Source organism: Sorex fumeus, unplaced genomic scaffold, assembly GCF_029834395.1.
Source record: "Sorex fumeus unplaced genomic scaffold, SorFum_2.1 ptg000007l, whole genome shotgun sequence".
NCBI classification, from domain to species: Eukaryota; Metazoa; Chordata; class Mammalia; order Eulipotyphla; family Soricidae; genus Sorex; species Sorex fumeus.
The window spans coordinates 41,539,091-41,564,661 of NW_026606064.1; the positions used below are offsets into that span (position 1 = coordinate 41,539,091).

The following is a 25,571-nucleotide window of genomic DNA, read 5'->3' on the forward strand; positions in this document are numbered from 1 at the left end:
AGTGATTATTTTCTACTTTTGTATGTTCTTATTATTTTCCATAAAAAAGTAAAAATAAAGAAATTATATTTACAGTAGAAAAAGCTTTCTCAGCTATCAACTCAACACTTGGGAAAGGAATATTTGTGCTCTTGTCTTTAGCGCTCATCTTCAGTTGTATAGTATGATTTTCATCTCGAAGCATAGGCAAGACATCAGGCAATTCCCACACTACCGCAAGATAAATCTCTTCTTCCTTACCCTTTAACACAAATACAATACATTTTATTAGTTTATTTAAATCTGTTTCAATTTTAATATGAAGAATAATAGAACATACATTGATATAAAATAAGAACATAGTCTAGAATGGAGTCTCAGGTCAAGCCTCCACTCAGTACAGAAACACTTTTATAAAGTTCAAAGACTTTCTTGTGTGAACATGAACCCAGTGATTCTCTGGTACTGATCATATTTTGCAAGTAACATACAGCTGAAAACAACACCTTCTCAAAATACCTTCCTACACAAACAGAACATTTTGTTATTGGCAACTAGTAACCTAGAAGAAATGCTTTGTCATGAGTCATGAAACAAAAACCTTAATAATTTCTTTGTGTAGTTTGCTTGTCCCCAACTTTTAAATATATATATATATACCTTCAAACCCTTTAATTTAATGGGAGTTCAAAATACTCTTTTTCCCCATTTTATATTTTTATTTTGCTTTTTCTCCGAACCCTTTTCTCTGTTGAAGAATCAAACTTCCTGCTTTACAACTCTGTCTCCACACTATTTTTATTATTTGTTAACTTGATCAAATCTAAATCTATTTCTCCTTAATATTATTGATTTTTATTCTTTGCTCTTCAAAAATAATTAGAATATGATATCAATTGAATTTTAGCTTTTTACACATAAAGTTATGTATATACAAAATTCAACACATATGAATAAACACATATAATGATACTGCTTTCAGAGTTTGTAACTTTCTGTAAGTATTATCAAACTGTAAAGATTCTTCAAGTTCTTTTACTTATGTTTTAATAAGTATATGTTATTACTTAGGGCTTTGACTTATTTTTAAATTCTCTATAACTTATCTATTCCCCAGCTGGAGAATGTTAAGTTGTTGCCAAAATTGTGTCAATTGTTTTATGGGTAGGTGCCAAGGTCTTTAGAGAGTATGTCTTAAGTAGATTTATCAAAATATCTTTACTTGCTAGACTTTGTCAAATGACTCTTCAATGCAGTATTACCTGTTGCTACTACCAAAAAGAATAGATTAGAACTATTCTTTTCTAAAATTTTGCAAACGATTATTTTACCTTGATTAAAAATATTTTGTTATTCAGGAATGTAACTCAGTAGTAAAGCTGATGCCTTGCAAGCATGAAGCCCTAGGCTTTATACCAGATATAGAAAAGCAAAAGTCTATCTGTTGGATTGGAAATGGGAATATCAAATTAATATTCTGAATTTATTATCTATATAATCTTAATTTAATGAATTTAACTTTTCATTTACGTTAAAAGGAGTCTCCCAGAACCATGCCACTGGACTCGATGCCAGGCTGGGGGTGGATGAGAGCCTTCCCCACCTCAAGGGACCCAGCCCCAGCAGCCGTCCTCCATTGCCCAATCACCAGCATGCTCCAGGCTACTTTCCAGACACATTATAAGACACTTTCTACCCATTTATGCCTCTTGGAGAGCCCGGCAAGCTACTGAGAGTTTCCTGCCCACATGAGCAGAGACTGGCAAGCTCCCCATGGTGTATTCAATATGTCAAATACAGTAACGACAATAGGTCTCATTCCCCTGAACCTGAAAGATCCTCCAATGGTTGGGGAAAGACAAGTAAGAAGAGGCTGCTAAAACCTCAGGGCTGGGAGGAATAGAGATGTAACTGGTGCCCGTTCGAGTAATTTGACGATCAATGGGATGACAGTGATACATTGATTTGGGAGGCATCTAGGTTTCTTTACCTCCACTTTATTCATTTTACTTATTTGATTTCCTTTGGGGTTTATGAGATTTCTTTAGATGTTTTGGTCCCCAATCCACTTTTTAGCTACCTGGAGTACATTGTATTTTAATATTGTAACTAGGTTTTCCTTTGCTTTGTCCATGAATGTTCAGTTTTTAAATAATTTTTGCACATGACAGATGGATAAAGACATCATGTTTTGTGCTTCCATAAATCTTCAACTAAAAATAAATAAAGTATAATATATGTTCTGGGAAAGAGACTTTGTCTAGAGAATCAGTATCTAAAGGGAGAGAAAGAAATAGCGAGAGATTGGAGAGCAGAGAGAGGGAGGCTGCCATTTGAAAGACCATCAGAACAAAAACCAAGAGAGAATTTTTCTTCTGGAAACCAGTAGGACACTGGACAGAGAGCATTTTGTTCTCTGGACTTACATCTATGTGTTGGTTCTAGACTTAATGCTAATGTCAGTATATAAAGCAAGAGATGTCACTAAAATATCCTGGATAATCAACTTAAGTAACATCCTGAAGTCAGTGATTTTGTTATAAAGCCTATACAGAAAGCTAAGAAAAATCAGCCCAGTCATTTAAACACATACTAGCTAATATACAGAATCTTTAAAAATGAAGAAGTGCAGGGGCTGGAGCGATAGCACAGCGGGTAGGGCGTTTGCCTTGCACGCAGCCAACCCAGGTTCGAATCCCAGCATCCCATATGGTCCCCTGAGCACCGCCAGGAGTAATTCCTGAGTGCAGAGCCAGGAGTAACCCCTGTGCATCGCCGGTTGTGACACAAAAAGAAAAAAAAATGAAGAAATGCAGGTGTTTTCCTTCCATATCGTCTATACAGGTCCTCTTATCACATATTGTACCCCAAGAAAAGCCAAGAGTGATCCCTGAGCGCAGAACCAGGAATAAGCTCTGACCACCATAGATGTGACCGCAAAACAAAGAAACAGAAAATTTTGCTACAAATAATGAAGCAAAACAAAAGCCCAGGGAAAGACTTCAAATACATCAGAATTAAGTGATTTATCTGAAAAAAGAGTTTAGTACAATAGAACAATGGTAAATGAAATAAGTAAACTAATATATCAATAAAATGAGATTTGTTACAAGAACAAAGAAACTTTTAGGAAACTTTTAATTGGTGCTAGAGGGATAGATCTATGAGACTTCATGAGAAACAATGTGTTAGAAATTCTATTTAAAGAAGCAATAGTAGAAATTTCCATACTTTGAAAAAAGCCCAAGCGATTCAGACAGTCACAATTGAAATGAACCCAAACTGACAGACTTTAAGAAATATTTATTAAAGTTTTATTTTTAATAAATTTTGGGGTGGGTTGGGGTTTGGGGTCCATACCCAAAACCCTGAGCTTGGGAAGGGCAAAGAAACCTGGTGTCCTATGATAAGTTTAACATAATATTCGCAATATCTGGAATCTAAGAATTATACTAATGTCATAGTAAACCAGAGAGAAGACTCTTTCATGAACAGAGCAAGAAAGGCAGCTCTCAAATGGAATTGAACAAGGGAAAGTAGGTAAGCTGAGAAGAAACAAAATCCTCTCCCTGAGAAATTTAGGACACAAATACATTCACAATCTAGATTGATTATGCACAGGGGGTTAAGAAAATCCCAACTCCAAACTTATTTTAAAATGGTCCCAAACTAGTACTTCTATAAAAAACAATTAGGTGCACAGGAAACAAATCAGTAAGTTTTGGTTATACAGACAATTAAGTAAAATAAAAACATTTTCATATAACAGCATAGATATAATAGCAAGACAAAAACATGTTCATATAAGTAATAACATATTTATAGAGCAAGAATATAATTTTAAATAATACAATCAAATTACTAAAAAGAGAAGTATTTTATTTATAGCAACAGACATTGGTAGTGAATCCATGGACTATCAATTGTATATTTTTTGATTACACATTTAAAGAAAAAAATCATTACTTTTCTGTTTTGGTATATGTTACTAAGAAGTTACTTTAACTATGTCGTTTTGAATAACTCAGACAAGGAAAACAAAAACATTAAGTCAAGAAATTTTTCACTTCTTTTATGGTCATCAGCAAAGATATATATCAATATATCATGTTATTCAATGCCAGTATTTCATGACTATTATCCTAATTCAACACTGATTTTATCTTTTAGACTAGAAAAATTCCTTAAGTTGCTTAAGGCAGGGAAAGATCCATACACTCATAGGATAAATTATCTATAATTCTTTTTAATTATAAAAAAGCTATTAGTATTCTTAGGTGTAAGTCGACTTAAACAAAAGTAATCAGCATAGTTCAATATTTCCAAAATTGCCTTTAGAAAATTACATCATTTATCTAAAATAAAGTAATTTTGATGACAAACTGAAAAAATTGTTTGAGCATTCTTGAATACATTATGGTTTAAAAAAAAACAGAATAATCTTTATTCCCTTCATGAAGTCTACCAGGCCATAGCTTCACTAGTGAGTTATTCATAAATAGGATGTAAAGAATGTCAGATGTGGCAATGGGTCTGGATTTCTGAGTCATTTTTCAGGATCCTGACCATCTTCATCAAATGCTGGGTGGGTTAGAGGTTGTCTAAGCAGGTTTTAATTTTCTTTTTGCCTCCAAAGTCCAGGGAGCTACTTCTGAGATTCTTGACTAACAGGCAGGGAGTTCACTGCAATGGACAAAGGATGAGGTTCTGCTTGCTCCTGCAGTACACAGGGCACACAGGGTTATACCAAAGAATCAAAGGGTCCATGCAAGGTTTATGTAAGGTTTATGCTCTAACACCTATATTAACCCCTAGCCTGAGAAGCCATTTTATTTCATTTTTATTTTGCTTTTTTGTTTGGGCCTGATTACAGTTAATTTAGGACACCCTGAGAAAGTTGATGGAAAAATATTATCATAAGATCAATCCCAAAAGAATAATTACAAGAAGATTATTAACTCAGTTGATTTTCCCAATAAGAGCACAAAAGTGCAAAATTTAAAGAAAAATTATACCTGGACCATTTGTATCTTCCCATTATGCCCCAAGGTGAGGATCAAATATTTATGTTTTTCTTGGGCTTTCAGGAAAATCAGGCGTTTCAGTGAGTGCTCTTCTTCTTTCCAGTCTTTCCCTCTTGGCAACACTTTCATCTCTTGCCCACTGCCAAAATCCCAAATTTTAACTGTCCCTGATGACAAAAAGAAAAGTCAATGTAAGTAAAAGTATTTCTAAAAAGTCAAGATTTTATCTCAAAGATAAATACATATGTAAAATATTTCTGCCAATAATATATTAATATTTGTCTCCTACTAAGTTCAACATTTACGTCTCCCTGGTCTTGAAGTATATAAAATATACTTCTAAATGTGTTCTTTTGAGTAATAAAACATATACAGAACCATGAAATGTCTTGAAATTTCTGACAGTTTTCTTTGAAACCTATGTGAGGTGTCTGTCTCCAGTGTACGTTAATTGTCTTTATTCTTTTAATTTTTACCAGTTTTCCAAATTTCTCTCATCATTTAATGTCATACCTCAATTAATATTAATAGCAAAATACAATTAATATCATATTTCCTAAGGCGTTGCTTACATGTTTTAAGGATTTGCTACAAGATAACAGAAGATTTGAGAAGAACTTCTAACTTTTTACAAATTATCAAGTTTTATTGGTGTGGTGATGTGATAAGAAAATGAAAAGATGGTGACAAACTGTCTTGCATTCGAAATCATATTTTCTTTGAAGCAAGCTCTCTCTGCATATTTGATTTAGGAGATCTTGGGCTAGTGAGGATAGATATTCAGAGTAGCTGTCTTAGGTATACTTTTAGGTATACTTGATATACTTAGGTATACTTGATATAGACTTTTGTAGTGGTTATCTCAATTTTATAATCACAGAATGCCACTCAGAGCACCTCTTTCATTGCAACACTAACTTCATCTACTGTTTATTATTCCCCAATTTTAACCTGCTGGATATGAAATGTGAAAACTGTGCTACTTTCAACCAGCCATTCTGACAATACCCACCACTTAAGTATTGGTGGATTTATTATTAATGTTTAATGATTAATAGCACCATTAAACATTGATCAGATTCTTTCTATGTGCCACACATTATGATGGGAGATAGAAATAAAAACTGAATCTAAAGAGCTCTTAGATTAAGAACTTTAATTTAAGCTCAAGACTTTACAGTTCTATAGAAAATATTTATGAAACTTATTATATATAATAATGTACAAATTATTAAAAGAAGTGGGCTGAAGCGATAACACAGCAGGTAGGGCATTTGCCTTGCATGGGCCAACATGGCTGACCCGAGTTTGATTCCTCTACCCCTCTCGGAGAGCCCAGCAAGCTACCAAGAGTATCTCGCCCACACAGCAAAGCCTGGCAAGCTTCCCATGATATATTCGATATGCCAAACACAGCAACAAGTGTCACAATGGAGACATTACTGGGCCCACTCGAGCAAACCGATGAACAATGGGAGGACAGTGATTAAAAGAAAGTGACCATGCACTCATTAATTTCTGGTTAAATACACCAGAACCCAGTGATCCAGATTTCCATTCCTTTGGGATTTTGGTAATAAGATTTAGTGGGACAGAGACTTGAGGGGTACTTCTCAGGTCTTCATAGTTGGTGACAGTGTGGGAATGAGAGAATATTGATGGCTTGTTGGGTAGCACTTCTCTAGGAATTGGATAATTCTACTTTCTGCGGTGTGTTAGACCTTAATACATATCTCTGAGGAAAAACTATCAAAATACATAATTATTCTAGGGACCAGCATTATTGATGTAAAATATGATTGTCTGCATACAAATAATATATGATCTTGCATATGAATTGAATTACTTGTATATAATGTATAAATTTCTAAGAATTTTATTATAACACATTTTCATATGCCTGTAAAGTACCCTGAGAGAACTAAGACAGTTCTCAGGAACTATCTCACATGAAGAGAAGTTCACTTAATCATTTCATATCTAGTCAGTAGTTATGATTTTATTTTATATGTACTTTTATATGCTCACACTTAAAAAAATCAAACTTTCTCCTCTGGTTGTTTTGCAATTAATCAGCTGAGTTACAAGCAAACTAATAGTTTAATTAGCAAACATATCCCTATATTATTTATACTGAGTATTGCAAGCAATTGCCCAGAATTTGTCATGTGAGTTAAGAGCAAGATGAAATGAAACATGAGGCTGATAATTATTCCAGGAATTCCCACGCAGTGAAAATTGGAGCATGAGGAGCATCGAGTATCATAAAACAGCCTGAACTTGACAACCTCTCAAATGTGCCATGCTACATGCATTCAAAAAACTTATAATTAAGTATAGAGAATTAAAGGAAACTGGTTATTTTGTTTGATCCCAAAATATATTATCAGTAAAAATGCCAGCTACTACTAAGTCTAATTTCCTCTTATGGTAACAAAGTAGATAGAATGAGTCAATGAAACACAGAAAAAATAAATCTCACTAAATATGTAATGAGAAAGATGTTAATCTCCCCTATAACCCTTGCCTAGTGTCCTTACAAATTAAATTCTGGTATAAAGAGACCAAACCCATGAAGCACTGTAGGCCTAATCTTAGGGAGAAGCAGTTTGACTGTTAAAAGAATTACTGTTCATACTAGGGTCATTGATTCTGATTGTACTGATGAAATAGTAATTGTTATGATGGTGCCAACTGTTTGGACATTTGATAAGGGAGACCACATTGCTCAGCTTCTCTTCTTTTTGATATGCTAGGTCTATCCACTCACCTAGGATGGCAGGTATATCATAAAGTAACTATGTACACATAATGAAAGGCATTTATCAATTTGAACCTCCATATCAAGAACATTAATGTCCATTGAAGGAGAGTCAATCGCTACTTAGTCAGGTACAGTGATACCACTGGCAAACTTACACATTCCAGTCTGTTTCATACTCTAACACAAAGAACTAATAAATTACTACAACAGAGTCTCAGCATACTAAATTGGGGGGGCGGGGTCACATTTTGGATGTTAATCTGACCATTATATGCTCCTGTGGCGAAAAGAAATCCACTTTCATTAATATCTGCGCAAGTCAGTTCAATGTTTAGGCCATGAGGGTCTAAAATATGGTATACTTGTAGGCCAGTTTCGAGTTCCCATACCTGTAGGAAAAAAAAAAACCAGGATAATCCAATAATTCACACATTTTTACTTGTTGCCTAGTAGTTCATAATTTTCTAAGCATATTCAAAATTTGTGCGATGCATATATAACCTTTTTAGCTTTCTGTCATTAATGTTGTTGTAATATTATGCTGAGGTAGGGTCAATGTGGCTAACTAGGGAGAACCTGTATTGCATCCTCCAAAGTCACAACAAAATCTGCACCAAAAACTGAATTAATCTATGCAGAAACTGACCCAAAATGTTGATAAAAGCTTTTATAACAAGGGGAAGAAGAACACACAACTTGAAACAAGTTGAAACCAGTAAAGGAACTTAGCCCTGGAGCTGAAGGCAATTCCGCCTTTTTCCAAGGCAGAGACATCAGTGTAGTATACCAGAGCATCAGAAATGGGGGAGGAGCAAATGATGGCAGAAATGACAAACAAATTCTTTTGCAAAAAATCCCAAGTTTTTCCTGCTGTATAGTGGGAGGAAAGTTCTCCTGAAAAATCAGCTAAAGCTTTTTGTAAGACATCACTGAGGGGCAGGATGGAGGTAATTTCTTTCACAGGGACAGGAAGAACAGAGATAGGAAGATTAAACCTCAGTATAGCAAGGGCTCACGATCTTCTTTTAATTATAAGCAAAGTTATTGGGGACTGGAGCGATAGCACAGGGGTAGGGTATTTGCCTTGCACGCAGCCAAACCAGCATCCCATATGGTCCCTTGAGCACCACCAGGAGTAATTTCTGAGTGCAAAGCCAGGAGTAACCCCTGTGTACTGCCGGGTATGACCCAAAAAGCAAAAATAAATAAATAAATAAATAAATAAATAAAAATAAGCTAAGTTATTGACTTGAGATAAGGCACCAGAGTTGGAGGCTCTTTGTTCTGCAAGTAGAGCCATTCTATTGGGCCCAAAAACTGTGCAAGCACAGCAGTGGGGGACTGGGGAGTATCAAATTGCAGAAGCCACAATTTTTCTCCCGGAGCAAACTGAGAAAGATGGGATTTCTAGATGGGATCCAGTCTAGAAAAAATACTAATTCTTTCTGAGCCTCGGGGATTAGCTGCCTAGGACTGCCTAGGGTGAAGTTGCCTTCAAGGGTCAGGAATAGACTATGGAGCTCTGAGTTGGGAATGCCTAGAGAGGGGTGAGCCCACCTAATGTTTTCTAGCAGTTTTTGAAAGTCATTAAGGGTTTTAAGTTTATCATGGCGAATAGAAAAATTTTGAGGTTGCACATTGGTATGCTCAAGAACATTACTGAAGTATTCATATGGAAACAGCATCTGAAATTTTTCTGTGGCTATTTGTAACCCAGTGGCTGATAGGTGAGTTATACAATCTTTGGAGCTCTCCGTCATTAGAACATGCAAGCAAAATATCATCCATAGAATGAACAACATAAGTCTGAAGAAACTTAACACGAAATGGGTGCAAAATCAAGTCAACAAAATACTGACACATGGTAGGGGAACTGATCATTCCCTGAGGTAGAACAGTCCACTGATAACTGCCCATAGATGTGCGATTATTAAGGGAGGGTACAGAGAATGCAGAACACTTATGATCATCTGGGTGGATAGAAATGTTGTAAAAACAATCTTTTAAATCAATGATAACCAGCAGCTAATCTTTTGGAAAAGCAGTAGGGGAAGGAAGGCTGGGTTGAAGAGCCCCCATGGGAACTATGGTGGAATTAACATTCCGCAGGTGAATCAATAAATGTCACTTGCCTGATTTCTTTTGGATAACAAAGACAGGAGAATTCCTTCTGAAAATAAAGTTTCAATATGTCCAACTTCAGTAGTTCTTCTACTAAGGATTCTAACACCCTTAATTTATCATTATTAAGGGGTCACTGGGAGGACACAAAGGATCGTGGGATTTCCACTGAACATAGAAGGGGTATTGGGCATAAAGCTGCAGCAGCTCCAATTTAAAAAGGGGTGGCCTCAGGATCAGAGATAACAGGGGAAAGTGGAGTGAGAATTCTAATCTCTTGCCACTGTTCAATTAAATTTCACCCCCGTAAATTCAGGGGTATGAGTGTTTTGTAGTGCTGGAAAGTGGTTGAAACACCCTTGGTGCCAATCAGTGTATTTTAACTGTCTGGCACTCTGTTGGACAGAGGAAGAAGGCATCATGCCTACTCAATGCAAACCATAGGGTATTGCCTGCATGTCCCAAATACGGGGCCAATATTGGGTAGAGATGATAGCAACATCGGTTCCTGAGTCAATCATTCCCTTAAATTTCTTCCCATGGATCTCAAAAGTTACAAATGGGTGCTTATACTCCCTAAGCCAGCCGGACAACATAGGAAATCAAAGGATTAGTGCTGCTGAAACCTCCTGTCCTAGAGTGAGTGGATGGACTTGGCATAACAAAAGGAAGAGAACCTGGCAATCTGTTCTCCCTTATCAAATATTCAAACAGATAGCACCGTCATAGCAATTACCATTTCATCAGTACAATCAGAATCAATGACCTCAGTACAAACAGTAATTCCTTTAAGAGTCAAACTGCTTCTCTCTAAGAGTAGGCCTTCAGTGCTCCATGGGGTTGGTTCCTTTATACCAGAATTTAATTTGTAGGGCACTGGGCAGGGGTTATAGTAATTGTATCACTTAAGTCACTTAAGTCACTTCCCGTTAGTCGTCGATTTGTTCGAGCGGGCGCCAGTAACGTCTCCATTTGTCCCTGTCGCGTGCTAGTGTAGCCCAATGGCATCTGTTCGCTCTGGGAACATGAAGAGCCTCAAACCGATCGTTCATGATATTGATGAAGAAGTCTGACCATCTGGTAGATGGGCGGCCATGCGTTCTTTTGACATCCCGTGGAATCCAGTCAGTAACAGCTCTAGTCCAGTGGTCGTCTTTAAATCTCATTACGTGACCAGCCCATCTGATTTTCGTCACCTTGGCAAATGAGACAGCGTCCCTGTCCCTGATCCTTGATCGTTGACGGATGTCAGAACTCCGGATTCGTTCTCTCATTTGAGTGAAACGTGATATTCCAAGCATAGCTCTTTCTATTCTTCTTTGGGAGACCTGAATGGCGTTCTCATCTTGTTTGCGTAGGGCCCAGGTCTCTGAGGCATATGTTAATGCAGGAAGAACAGTGGAATCAAAGAGATGTGCCCGGAGCCGGAGGTTCTTCGTCCTTATAGCTATTTCTTCGACGTTCTTGAAGGCATTCCAAGCCGCTCTCTTCCTCCTGCGCAGCTCGGGTGCCAGGTCATTTCTCATGTTGACTTCTCGACCTAGGTACACATAGCTGTTGGGCAGGAAATACCCAAGGTTGTGCTCACTGCTGAGGCTGGCTGTAGTGAATTTACTGATTGGAACTCTTGAACACCATATTGGAAAGAGATGTCCCCTGGTTTAATGGGACCGTTGTAGAAGGCTTCCCACTTCTCAGTCAATCAATAGTGATTTTACTTCTTATAATATAATATTACTAGTCATTTTGTATGAACACAGTAAGAGGTATATTAAGGTTAAAGGCCGACTCTTCCTGGGGACATCTTACTATGTATTACAGACCACAGTCCTCAGGCCAGATTAGTCTTTCCTAACCCCAGCAGGTCCTTTCAGTTACTTCTTTTTGGGTTATGACAGAGTTTGTTTCATGACCATGCTCTTAACTTACTTATAGTGCTTAGTTTGTCTCCTTTTGATGCCAAGGTAGCTTACAGCTTGCCCTGGGTCCATCCAGGCCCTTTGTCAGGACCCTGCTTTTGGAGTGCTAGGAACTAAGGATAACTAAGGCTTAAGTCAAGTAAATATGAATGCTCAGGAGTGAATATTATTTTGGAGTCAATTAATTTCCATGTTAAAAAGCATAGCATGAACTGTCTTCCTGTGTCTATACAGAAAGGACATTGCTAAACCATGCAAATGACATAAACGGAAGAGAAAAGCAATATAGGATTATTAGTGTCTGATGGAATTGGGTGTGCCTCAGGGACACTGTTGTGGGAGTAACTCAATAAACCTAAGCTCCCTAAGTGAGAAGTAAGAAAAACTCAATGTTATCCAATAAAATACAATAAAATATGGAATGAATAGAAACTTTAAAATAATTATTTTATAGAAAAAATGACAAATTCTTTTATATTGATTCATTAAATGTCAATAGCCTGAACCCATCATATCAAAAGGCACAGAATGGCGACTAAAAGTAATTTCTACTAGATTTTAAAGGAGACAGCAATATTAATAGATACTTTAGCATCCAATCTCATAATGGAGAGGGCAAATATAAAATCAATAAGAATAGCTTTATGTGAGAGTTGAGTGAAATAAAATTAATAGACATTCACAGGACTCTCCTCCCCCACAAAAAGCCAAATACACATTTTTCTATAGTGCATATGAAACATTCTTAAAAATAAACTACATAGGGATATGGGAGGGGTGAAAGGGTTACTGGGATCATTGGTGATGGAGAATGGGCACTGGTGGAGGGATGGGTACTCGATCATTGTATAACTGAAACCCAAGTACAAAAACTTGTAAGGTCAACAACTGTACCTCATGGTGTTTCACTAATAATAAAAAAAAACTACATAATGAAATATAAAAAGTGTCAATAAAGTTAAAAATTATATCAAATATCTTAGTAACTTGCAATACTATAAAATAGAAAAAATAGCGTTTGGACAGTAAAGCATCACTGAAAAACTACTAGATCAATGAGTAAATAATAAAAAAAATGAAATAGAAATATTTGAGAAACAAACAAAAATGAAGATGTGAACTATCAGAGTGTATGAGACCAGAAAAAAGAAAATCCCAAACAAATATTTCAAATGCATGTCTCAAGAAATTAGAAAAATAATAATAGATTTAACCCAAAACAATACAAGGAAGGAAAAAATAAAAATTATAGTGAAAATAGCACTGTCCTCCCATTGATCATTGATTTGCTTGAGCGGGCCCAGTAACATCTCCATTGTGAGACTTCTTGTTACTGTTTTTGGCATATCGAATACACCACGGGTAGCTTGACAGGCTTTGCCGTGGGGGCAAGATACTCTCGGTAGCTTGCCAGGCTCTCTGAGAGGGGCAAGAACTGAACTTGGGTCGGCTGGGTTGGCTGCATGCAAAGCAAACGCCCTAGCCACTGTGCTATAGCTCCAATGTAAGAGATCAACAAAATAAATAGCTGACTCTTCAAAAAGATAACTAAGATTGACAAAACTTTTTCTAGGCTGGAGCAATAGCACAGCAGTAGGGCACTTGCCTTGCACGTGGCCAGACCAGCCGACCCAGTTTCAATTCCTCCACCCCTCTCAGAGAGCCCAGCAAGCTACCAAGAGTATCTCGCCCGCATGGCAAAGCCTGGCTAACTACCCATGACGTATTTCATATGCCAAACACAGTAACAAGAAGTCTCACAATGGAGACATTACTGGGCCAGCTTGAGAAAATTGATGAACAACAGGAGGACAGTGCTACAGTGCTACAAAGAAAAGGAGAGAAAGAAACCCCTAACACAGAGGATTAGAAATGAAAGGGGAGAAGTTGCAATCTATACTACAAAAGGATCTTAAAAGACTTCCATGAACTCTCGCTAAATTGGAGTACCTAGCAAACCAGGAAATGTCTTAAAATTTTACAAACTCCCAATACTGAAACAGGAGGAAATGGAAAAGCTGAACATGCAATAATCAATCTTCCCCCAACTCAAAAGCAGAGGATCAAATAGATTTATCAGTAATTTCTAATATCTTAATCTTCAAAGGTGGCATATTACCTATTCTTAGATTCTTTAAAAAACAAAAGAGAAGAAAATTCTTCCAAACAAATTTTATAAGTTTCACATTACCTTGATATCAGAGTAAACACAACACACACTAAAAGAGAACAACAAATATCTCTGACGATCATAAATACAAATATCCCCAAAAGAGTGAACTGAATTCTACAGTACATTGCAAAGATTTGTATAACGTCATTATTCTGTGTGATTCATTCATGGTTCAAAATCAATTTCCTGGAAAAGCTTGAAAAGAACTGGCAATAGGTCCACTTTAAATGTTTGAAAGAATTCACTAGTGAATCATATAGTCCTGGGCTATTTTGTTTGGGAAGAGTTTTGATTACAGTTTCAATTTCTTTTATAGTAATAGGTCTATTCAAGTATTCCAAATCTTCTTGGTTCAGCCTTGGGAGATTATAGGAATCCAGGAATTTATTCATTTCTTCTAGGGTCTCTTGTTTCATGTCATCAGACTTTCAAAGTAATCTGATGATCTTTTGAATTTCTTTGGTTTCTTTTGTGATGTCCCCCTTTTTATTTCTGATTCAGTTTATTGGGGTTCTCTCTCTCACTCTCTTTGTGAGTCTTTCTAGTGGTTTTTCAATCTTGTTTATTTTCTCAAAGAACCAGCTCGTGGTTTCATTGATCTTTTGGATTGTTTTTTTTATTTCAATGTAGTTAATTTCTGCTCTACGTTTTATAAAATCAATACCCAAAAGTCCATGGCTTTCATATATGCAAATAATGAGAGAATAAAGTGATATGAAAAATGCAATACCCTTCACAATCATGCCTCAGAAAATCACGTACCTCAAAATCAGCTTAACTAAGTAGGCAAAGGAACTTTACAAAGAAAACTACAAAACTCTACTTCAAGAAATAAAAGAAAACACAAGGAAATGGAAACACATTCCCTGCTCATGCATTGGGAGAATTAACATTGTCAAAATGGTAACACTCCCCAAAGCATTATACAGATTCAATGCAATCCCTATAAGGATACTCATGATATTCTTCAAAGAAATTGATCAAACACAACTGAAATTCATATGGAACAACAAGCCCCCATGAATAGCTAAAGCTATTCTTTGAGGGGAAAAATTGGGAGGCATCACCTTCCCCAACCTCAAACTTTACTACAAAGCAATAATAATTAAAAGAGCATGGAATTGGAACAAAGACAGATCCACAAACCAATGGAACAGGGTTGAATATCTTATATATGATCATCTAATCTTTGATAAAGAAGCAAGACATGTGAATTGGAGCAAGGAAAGCCTCTTTAACAAATGGTGCTGGCAAAACTGAACAGCTACATGTAAAAAATGGGCTCAGACCTCTACCTAACACCAATGCACAAAAGTCAGATCAAAGTGGATTAAAGACCTCAACATCAGACCAGATTCCATAACGTACATTGAAAAAGCAAAAGCCTCCATTACATTGAAGCTAAAGGTATCTTCAAGGACAAAACACCATTGACCAAACAAGTGGAAACAGAGATAAACAAATGGAATTTTCTCAAACTAAGGAGCTTTTGCACCTCAAGAGGAACAGGGACCAAAATTCAAAGACAGTCTACAGAATGGGAAAGAATAGTCACCCAATACCCCTCAGATAAGGGGTTGATATCAAGGATATACAAGGCACTGATTGAACTCTACAAGAAGAAAACATACAACCCCATCAGAAAATGGGGTGAGGGAATCAACAGAAACTTTCCCAAAGAAGAAATCCAAATGGCCAAAAGGCACATGAAAAATTGCTCTTCATCACTATTCATCAGAGAGATGCAGATCAAAACAACAATGAGATATTCTCTTATACCACAAATACAGGCACACATCCAAAAAAATAAAATCAATCTGTGTTGGTGTGGATGTGGGGAGAAGGGGACTCTTCTTCACTGCTGGTGGGAATGTCGCATGGTCCAGCCTTCTTGGAAAACAATATGGACATTTCTCAAAAAACTAGAAACTGAGCTCACAGTTGATCCACCAATACCACTTCTGGGAATATATCCCAGAGATGCAAAAAAGCACAGTAGAAATGACATCTGCACTTGTATGTTTATTGCAGCGCTATTTATAATATTCAGAATCTAGAAAAAACTCAAGTGCCTGGGAACAGATGACTGGTTAAAGAAATTTTGGTATATTTACACAAAGGAATACTATATAGCTGTTAGAAAAGATGAAACCATAAAATTTGCATATAAGTGGATCAACATGGAGAGTATCATTCTAGATGAAATGAGTCAGAAAGGGTGGGACAGACACAGAATGACTGCATCCATTTGTGAAATATAAAGTAACATAATAGGAGACTAACACCTAAGGACAGTAGCCAGGAGGGTGGCCCCATGGCTTGGAAGACAATTTCATGTGCTGGAGGAAAGGCAGGGGGGATAGAGAAGAAACCACTAAGCAAATGATGGGTGGAGGAATCACTCGGGATAGTAGATGTGTGCTGAAAGTAGGCTATAGACCAAATATTATGACATGACTGCTTAGTGCCTATGTTGCAAACCATAACACCCAAAAGGAGAGAGGGAGTAAGAGGGAATGTGTCTGCCACAGAGACAGGGGGTGGGAAGAGGTGGGGGTGGTGGAAAGGACACCGGGAACATTGGTGGTGGAGAATGGACACTGGTGGAGGGGTGAGTACTTGAACATTGTTTGATTGAAATGTAACCACAAAAATTAATAAGCCTGTAATTGTTATCTCACGATGATTCATTAAAATAAAAAAATTAAAAATATTTTTAAGAGAAACCTAAACAAAATTTTACCAAAAAAGTAAAAAGATTATATATCAAAAATATTGTACAACACAATCAAGTAGGATTGACTTTAAGAGTTATTCAATACATAAAAATAAGTTAATGCACCATATCAATGAAAGGAAAGATTAAACCATGCATAGGATATGATTATTTGGTGTAGTTGATGCTTCAGACAAAATCCTACATCATTCATGATAAAAAAAAGCCTCAACAAAATACAAGTAGAAGGAACCTTTCTCAAAATAGTAACAGCCATTTATAACAATACACAGCCAGTATCATTTTCAATGGTGAGAAATTTAAAGAATTCTCTGAGATCAGGCAGAAGGAAAGGCTATATAAATTACTGTATAGATTAATACAACCCCAGTCCAAATACTGATGGCATATTTCAAGGACTTAGAAAAAGGTTTGTGTGGAGCCATGAAACACTTCAAATAGCTAAAGCCTTTCATAAAGTCATGGTGATTAAACTAGCATGGTACTGGAATAAGGGTAAACTCTCTGACCACTGGGTTAGAATCAAAGATCCAAAGAAAAATCCTGTGTCTAAGCTCAACTAACTTTTAATAAAGGAGTTAGGTACATGAGGTAGAACAATGATAGTCTCAGTAAGTGATGCTGGGAAAACTGGCTGATAATCTTTGAAAAATGAAGCTGGATCTATATCTCATACCTTAAACAAAAGTCAAGTGAGTGTGGATCAGACAAGAATCTATGACACATTGAGGAAAATATGGGCAGAATGCTCCAAGATTTGAACCTCAAATGATATGGTATCACTGACAAAAGGAAGATAAAAAAAATTTAAATGGAACTTCATCGAGTACTTGTTCTGTGTCTAAAAACTCTAAGACACTAAAACTCTAAGACACTCAACTGAATAAAAAAAATTTGCATTCAATTTACTATGATAAATATATATGTATATATGTATATATACAGAATATATAAACATATAACGAACCCACAAAAATCAATATAAACCCGTAAAACCTATTATTATCCATTCATCTGTTGTTAAGCACCTAGGTTGATTCCATATTCTAGCTATTTTACTAAGAGCTGTAATAAATAGTGTTGTTCCTATGTCCTTTTGAATGAATTCCTTTGTGTCCTGGAAATAGATACCAAGAAGTGGGATTATTGTGTCAATGGGAGATCTATTTTATTTTTTTCTGAGATACCTCCATATTGGGGCTGGAATGATAGCACAGATGGTAGGGCATTTGCCTTGCACATGGCTAACCCCGGTTTGATTCCTCCGGCCCTCTTGGAGAGCCCGGCAAGCTACCAAGAGTATCCCGCCTGCACGGCAAAACCGGGCAAGCTACCTGTGATGTATTCGATATGCCAAAAACAGTAACAAGTCTCACAATGGAGATATTAATGGTGCCTGCTTGAGCAAATCGATGAATAATGGGAAGACAGTGCTACAGTGCTACCTTCATATTGTTTCCCAGAAAGGTTGAACCAGACAACATTCTCACTAGTAGTGAGAATTCCATTTTCATCACTTCCCTGCCAATATATATATTTTCCCAGTTTTTTTTATGTGTGCAATTCTTATTAGTGTGACATATCTTATTATTGACTTTATTTAAACTTCCCTGGTAATAAATGATCATGATCATTTTTTATGTCTCTTGAAAATCTGTCTATCTTCTTCAGAGAAGTGGATACATTTGCAAGTAATGACATACTTATGCAATTTGCTGCAACTTGTATGGAACTGGAGGTTATCATGTTAAATGAATTGAGATATGAAGAGAGATAAAGAAAGAAACGAAAATAAAAGAAAACTTTATCTGAATTTCTAATATGTGCTCACCTTAATTATAGACTCAGAGCAGATAGTAAGTACTTGGTGAAAATATTTGTTATAAAGCATGGCACTGATTTCTCGTTCATGAGTATGAGGAACTTGCTTTGTATCTTGTATCATCCTAGTCAAAGGATACATGCTTATGACACTAGATCCTGGAAGAGAAAAAAGAATCTCAGAAACACCCAAGAATTTACACAATCAGTTGTGGTTGGAAATAGCTTATCTGTAACATCAATGCCTAGGAAACCAAGTGATATGAAAATAAGCTTATTAAGTCTAAATTTTTTTTGATAAATAAATGTAATTTAGTTAGAAAAAAATTCATTTTTTTTCAAATCCAGAGCAGGTGGATTCATTGATTTTCTCTTTTTTAGGGACCCTATTTTTCCATATATTCCCTATAATACCATCTTTCTACTGAGGTAAGAATCTATTTAGTAATTGAAATTTATTGTTAAGTAGTCCTTTTCAATTTTACTAAGAAAGCACTCTGAAAACATGATCCTATTAAGAGAATCTGATCTTATTTTGAGAATAGTTGAAAGTCAATGTTTGTATCACAATATTAAATAAGAATTGTTATATAACCATGGCAAAGTAAATAAGCAGTGAGTATTTCTTGTTTCTAAAGGTGTTCGGTTTTATAACAATACAAAAACTTCAAGTATTAATTTAACTCTCAAATCAAAAGTTTTTGTATAATTTAAAGAAATAAAATTAAAATATCAAGGCACTTGCAGTTTTAAAAAGAAATAGAAATTTCTTTTTTTATTTCTGAGGATTAAGTTACCAAAATATGACCCTCCACATTGAGTTACTCAAATATATCCAAATGACTATAGACTTTGGAGGAATTTTCATTAGAAATTAGTTACTAAACACTTTGACAAGGTGTTTAAATTTTAATATAAGGTATATTCACATATGAAAAAGGAATGTGGAGGCTAGAGGGAAAGTACAGCAGGTAAGGCATTTGCCTTGCACGCAGCCAAGCTGGGTATAATTCCCTACATCCCATATGGTCCCCCAAGCACTTCCAGGACTGATTCCTGAGTGCAGTGCCAAAAGTAACCCCTGTGCATCGCCGGGTGTAACCCAAAATGCCAAGAAAAAAAATGTGATGACTCTTCTGATACTATTTATCAATCCACAGCTTCAATACTAAATAAAAAAACAACATATCCACTGGATTCTTAAGACTTTGAGCTTCTTGGTAGATTCTAATACTGATTGTGACTAATGTTTTCAGGAAAAAGTCAGAAAAGCTAAAGAACAAATTAATAACGACCGGAGTGATAGCACAGCGGTAGGGCGTTCGCCTTACAAGCGGCCAACATGGCCGACCCAAGTTCGATTCCTCCGCCCCTCTCGGAGAGCCTGGCAAGCTACCGAGAGTATTCGATATGTCAGACACAGTAACAACAAAGTCTCCAATGGAGACGTTACTGGGCCCGCTCGAGCAAATCGACGATCAACGGGAGGGCCTTTACCTTTTTAATCCTTTCCAAATTAGGATAGCTATACTACTATAATAGAAACATGCATGATAAAGAATTAGGCAAACAAAAGTTTTGATTTTTTTAAAATGTAGAAGTACTGCTATTTATTCAGCCACTGATTAGCTGATTGAATTGGGCAAGAACTCCACCTTACTTTTTTTTCATTTTTTATAATTTTATTTATTGAATCACCGAGAGAGCAGTTACAAAGCTTTCAGGTTTAAGTCTCGGTCATACAATGAAACACCCGTACCTTCACCAGTGCCCACCATTCTCCACCACCAAAAACCCCAGTATACCCCCATCCTATACCCTCCCCTTACCTGTGGGGCAAATGATTTCCACATTACTCTCTCTCTACTTTGATCACATTCAATATTTTGACACCATACCCACCATTATTATTTGGGATTTTAACCCAACACTCAGATCTGCTGAAAAGGAAACAGTAGACAATTTGTTTTCTATTGCTGGTTATGAATAACTTATGATGTCACATGGCTGCAGTACTGGCCATGCGATTTTGAAATTCCAAAATTTTAACACTTAGATCTGAGGGATTTCTTGCCAAAACCTGCTGGGTTCCTAGATTTGTCCCTGAGTCTCTGGAATCATGGCCATCAAGCACCTTGATCAGGAGCCAGAGAGGCCGTTTGTGGGCGGCGACTTGGGGTCTCGTTGGGACTGGGAGGAAAGAGCCGGCTCCACCCCCATTCCATGAGACCCCATGTGTCTCATCACTGTGGGCCCAAACCTGACTGTCCAGTGGCCTCTGAAGGATGATGACCAATGGGCTACCAGGGGGAACAGGCAAAGGCATGAAAACTATTCCCACCTGGGGTGGCCCGGTGCCTATAACCCACTGCAGGGACTGGATACATTTCTGCCAAAAGCCATTGGGTTTCGAGATTTGTTTCTGAGTCTCTGGGATAATGGCCATTAAGCAGTTTGATCAGGAACCAGAGAGGCCATGCCTCCAATTATATAGCTGAGACTGAGGTGGTTTGTTGATGTGTCTTCCACATACCTAACTTTTGGCCATTTACTTTCTTGGTAAACTTTGCCCCAAGTTTTTGGGGTCTGGTCAATGACACAGCAGCAATTTTGGGGTATCTGGAAGTGTAAAGGTGACATCAGGCTGCAGATGCACTCACCTCACAGGTACAGATTGACCTGCTGGCAGCATCATACCCCCTAGGCAATCAAAAGTTTTAAAACCTATTCCTAGCTCTATTCCAAGCTCTAGCTCTAGTTCATATCCTTCTCATTGTTTGAAATGATATTCAAAATTATCATTAATAAAATGACAGAAATATAATTTCTACATCCTGTGATAGTTCAACATATTGGTAGGGTATAGACAGAAGTGCTTTGTAATAGAACTTCACAAATAGCACTTGTCTGAATTAAAGTAAGAATAAAAACAACAGTAAAAGTAATAATATATTCACACAAAGCAATTCCAAATGAGTTGCTGCTGTCACTAGAATTTAAGATTACTATAATTCTTTTTTTTTTTTTTGCATTTTGGGTCACACCTAGCAATGCACAGGAGTTACCCCTCGCTCATGAACTCAGGAATTACTCCTGACAGTGCTCAGGGGACCATATGGGATGCTGGGAATCCAACCCAGGTTGGCCACGTGCAAGGCAAACACTCTACCCACTGTACTATTGCTCCAGCTCCAAGATTACTACAACTTCTTGATTTGAATCAAAGTATGAATTATAATCTGAGCAATAAACTTGAGTTGTAGATATAGTCAATGCATCAATTTTAGTGATTAAGTAATAAATGACCTCCACATTTGAAACCAAAATATTATTTAAATTATAAAAAATTGGGGGAAAACTTAATATTTTGTTTGTTTTATTTTGGGTTTGAACAACTCCAAGGGGACTCAGAGCTTACACCTGACTCAGTGCTCAAGGACCACTACTGGTGGTGCTCAGGGGACCAAATAGGGTGCCAGAGATTCAACCTAGGTCAGCTGCATGAAAGACAAGCAGCCTACCCACTTTTCCATTCCTCTAACCCCTTATGTTTTCTTTCGTTAATGAAACGTAATTATTAGTTTCTCTGATGATAAACATACTGGATATTTTGAACTTAGAGTTTGAGCTGATACCTTTTTGTTTTATTTGCATTTCCCTGATGATTAGTGATATAGAGCAATTTTTTCCTGAATAATTATGAATTTATTGTGGTGTTTTTACATCTAGATACAGTCTGCTGCATGGAGCTGATTGCAGATCTTTATTTTTTAAGCTTTTTATGACCATTTTAATAAATTTGTATTTTATTTAAAACATGAGAGTTGGGGTACTAGAGATGAAATTTGATTAAGGCAAATATGATTATTTTTAGGGGTGTATAGAGAATAAAGGTGTACTTATAACTAGAGTTTAGTTCCTTTTCTAAAAAGTAGGATAGAGAATTACCTATCAAGCATAAATTACTAGTGCTATACTAGTAGGGAATAAAATTGAATAGTTGTGATATTATTCTACATTGATGATACCAAAACTGCTCTACTTTAGAAGTAAAATTAGTGTGGTCCAATTTTCTTCCAAACCTGAGGTTACTCATCACTTAATCACTTAATCACTTAACTTCCCGTTAGTCGTCGATTTGCTCGAGTGGGCGCCAGTAACGTCTCCATTTGTCCCTGTCGCGTGCTAGTGTAGCCCAATGGCATCTGTTCGCTCCGGGAACATGAAGGGCCTCAAACCGATTGTTCATGATCTTGACAAAGAAGTCTGACCATCTGGTAGGTGGGCAGCCACGCGGTCTTTTGACATCCCGTGGAATCCAGTCGGTAACAGCTCTAGTCCAGTGGTCGTCTTTAAATCTCATTTCGTGACCAGCTCATCTGATTTTCATATGAGGTTACTCATATGAACCTAAAAGCATGACAGGGTTTTTTTTTTTTTTTGTCTTATTCATAATAAGCACATGTTGTGAAGAGTCAGCAAGAAAAAGAAACAAAAAATTTGTTGGCATTGGTAGTGGAGAGGGCTGGAGCAATAGCACAGCAGGTAGGGCATTTGCCTTGCAAGTGGCCAACATGGCTGACCCGAGTTCGATTCTTCTGCCCCTCTCGGAGAGCCCAGCAAGCTATCAAGAGTATCTCGCCCGCACGGCAAAGCCTGGCAAGCTATCCATGATGTATTCTATATGCCAAACACAGTAACAACAAAGTCTCCCTATGGAGACGTTACTGGGCCTGCTCGAGCAAATTGATGAACAACAGGAAGACAGTGACAGTGGTACTGGAGATCTGTCATAAAGGACCCTTTATTGTTCTTCATTATTTTTTTCCCTAGAAGTAAAGGAATGTGGTGGGCCTTCACACTTATTACTGAGTAACTCTTGGTATCAGAATGCATGACATTAAATGATCTCAGTGAAAGTGGCATCACAGCATGCTGCTGTGGCTTCTGTAAAATGCATTGTCTTCCAACTCTGGAGAGGGAAATCTGGATTTGCTTGAAATGTAACAGCGTGGCTGGAGCGATAGCACAGTGAGTATGGCATTTGCCTTGCATGTGGCCAACCCGGGTTCAATTATCAGCATCCCATATGGTCCCCTGAGCACCTCCAGGAGTAATTCCTGAGTGCAGAACCAGGTGTAATCCCTGTGTATTCCTCCGTGTGACCCAAAAAGAAAAAAAAAAGAAGAAAAGAAAAGTAACAGCATGTTATATATCATTGGTCTACTTCCCCAGATCTAAGTTAAAAAAAACTTATAGCACTTGGGGTTGGAGCAATAGCACAGTGGGTAGGGAGTTTGCCTTGCATGCGGCCAACCCAGGTTCGATTCCCAGCATTCCATATGGTCCCCTGAGCACCACCAGGAGTAACTCCTGAGTGCAGAGCCAGGAGTAACCCCTGTGCATCACCAGGTGTGACCCAAAAAGCCAAAAAAAAATACCTTATAGCACTAGCCTGGTAATTTCAGAAAAGTGGAATTATGTATTTTAACCACACAATCACAGAAAAACCAAAAGAAACAAAATTGAATTAAACATCTATTGTGGTGAATCAGTTTATAAATTTTCTTCTAGTTTTATTTTTCTTCTAGTTAGTAATCACTAAAAAACAGGACTAAAATCATATGAAATTTTTGTCTTTAATTACTTAGACACACTCACCAGTAATGAGCATGCCTTGATTGGAGTCATATATCATAGCATAAATGTGCATATCTCCTGGTCCTCCTTGGCTGTCATGGAAAACTTGTAGTAATGAAAGCGTTTGTATATCCCATACTCTGAAGACCTTGGGGAATAAAAAACATATTTTGTTACTTTGGGACATTAGCACAGCAGTAGGGCATTTGCCTTGCACGCAGCCAGCCCGGCCAAGCTGGGTTTGATTCCTCCATCCCTCTCAGAGAGCCCGGCAAGCTACCGAGAGTATCGTGATTGCACAGCAAAGGCTGGCAAGCTACTCGTAACGTATTTGATATGCCAAACACAGTAACAAGAAGTCTCACAATGGAGACATTACTGGGCCCACTCGAACAAATCAATGAACAACAGGAGGACAGTGACAGTGACAGTGACATTATCCATTCAAAAATGAAGCATTTCTAGAGTTTTTGAGATGATCAAATAGTTCTCATTTACTTATTGCTCATGAATATTAGAGAAAAATATTGATGAGAGCTTGTTAAAGAAACTAAGTTTTTATGAAATTTAAAAGACAAAGGTAAAGACAGTATTTTTTATTATTATTTAAGCACTTCTAGAGGACAGAAAGGCACGGAACTACAGGCCCAGGCTGGAGGAAACTCTAAACTAGGGTTGGAAGCTGCAAGGACCTAATACAGAAATTACAAATTAGAGGACGAATGGGAGTGGCTTCCCAACTGGCGGCCACTAACATGACTGCAAGTTAATTTGCCCCACCGTATCCCATAAGAACCACAAATTAGCCTCTCATATGGAAACCTCACTAGAGCAACCTGACCACCATAACCATATTAGGACAATAGTTCATTAGCCCCTATTTCAATTAATATTATACCAAAAACACAAAAGCAATGGTGAGCACAAGAATTGAAACTGCAAAGGTTACAATAAAGCAACACAGATATCTAAAAGGCTTAGAGAGTGGAGTCCATGCACAATTCAATCAGCCTAATCAGTGGCTGAATAAATAGCAGTACTCCTACATAAAAAATAAAAAAAAAATAAAAGGCTTAGTGAGTGAAGATGCTAGCCCAGATGATCCAACCAGTAATAAAGAGCTATATAACCTTTCTGATAAGAAATTTAGAATGGAGCAGTTATGGATGAATAAAAAAAAGGAATACACTATCAATAAAATATAAGAGAATATGAGAGCAGAAATAAAGAAAATACAAACAAAAATATGAACAGAAATTACATATATAAAAATCCTGTAGCTGAAATTTAAAAAAAAAAAACACTGGAAGGTCTCAGCAGCAGAATAACAGCTGCTGAGGACAGAATCAGTGAGACCCAAGATGAGATCAGAGAATCTCCAGATAACAACAGA

At 37.1% G+C, this 25,571-nt stretch overlaps 1 protein-coding gene across 1 annotated transcript in view; it reads right to left on the minus strand.

Moving 5' to 3' along the window:
* WDR64 (WD repeat domain 64) overlaps positions 1 to 25,571 on the minus strand; it is a 180,870-nt gene that overhangs the window by 94,087 nt on the left and 61,212 nt on the right. The window contains exons 13-17 of the mRNA XM_056106911.1: positions 24,200 to 24,326; positions 18,549 to 18,697; positions 8,033 to 8,156; positions 4,995 to 5,170; positions 74 to 241 (exon numbers count right to left, since the gene is read on the minus strand). Coding sequence (XP_055962886.1) covers positions 74 to 241; positions 4,995 to 5,170; positions 8,033 to 8,156; positions 18,549 to 18,697; positions 24,200 to 24,326 — 744 coding nt within the window. The remainder of the gene's footprint in view (positions 1 to 73; positions 242 to 4,994; positions 5,171 to 8,032; positions 8,157 to 18,548; positions 18,698 to 24,199; positions 24,327 to 25,571) is intronic.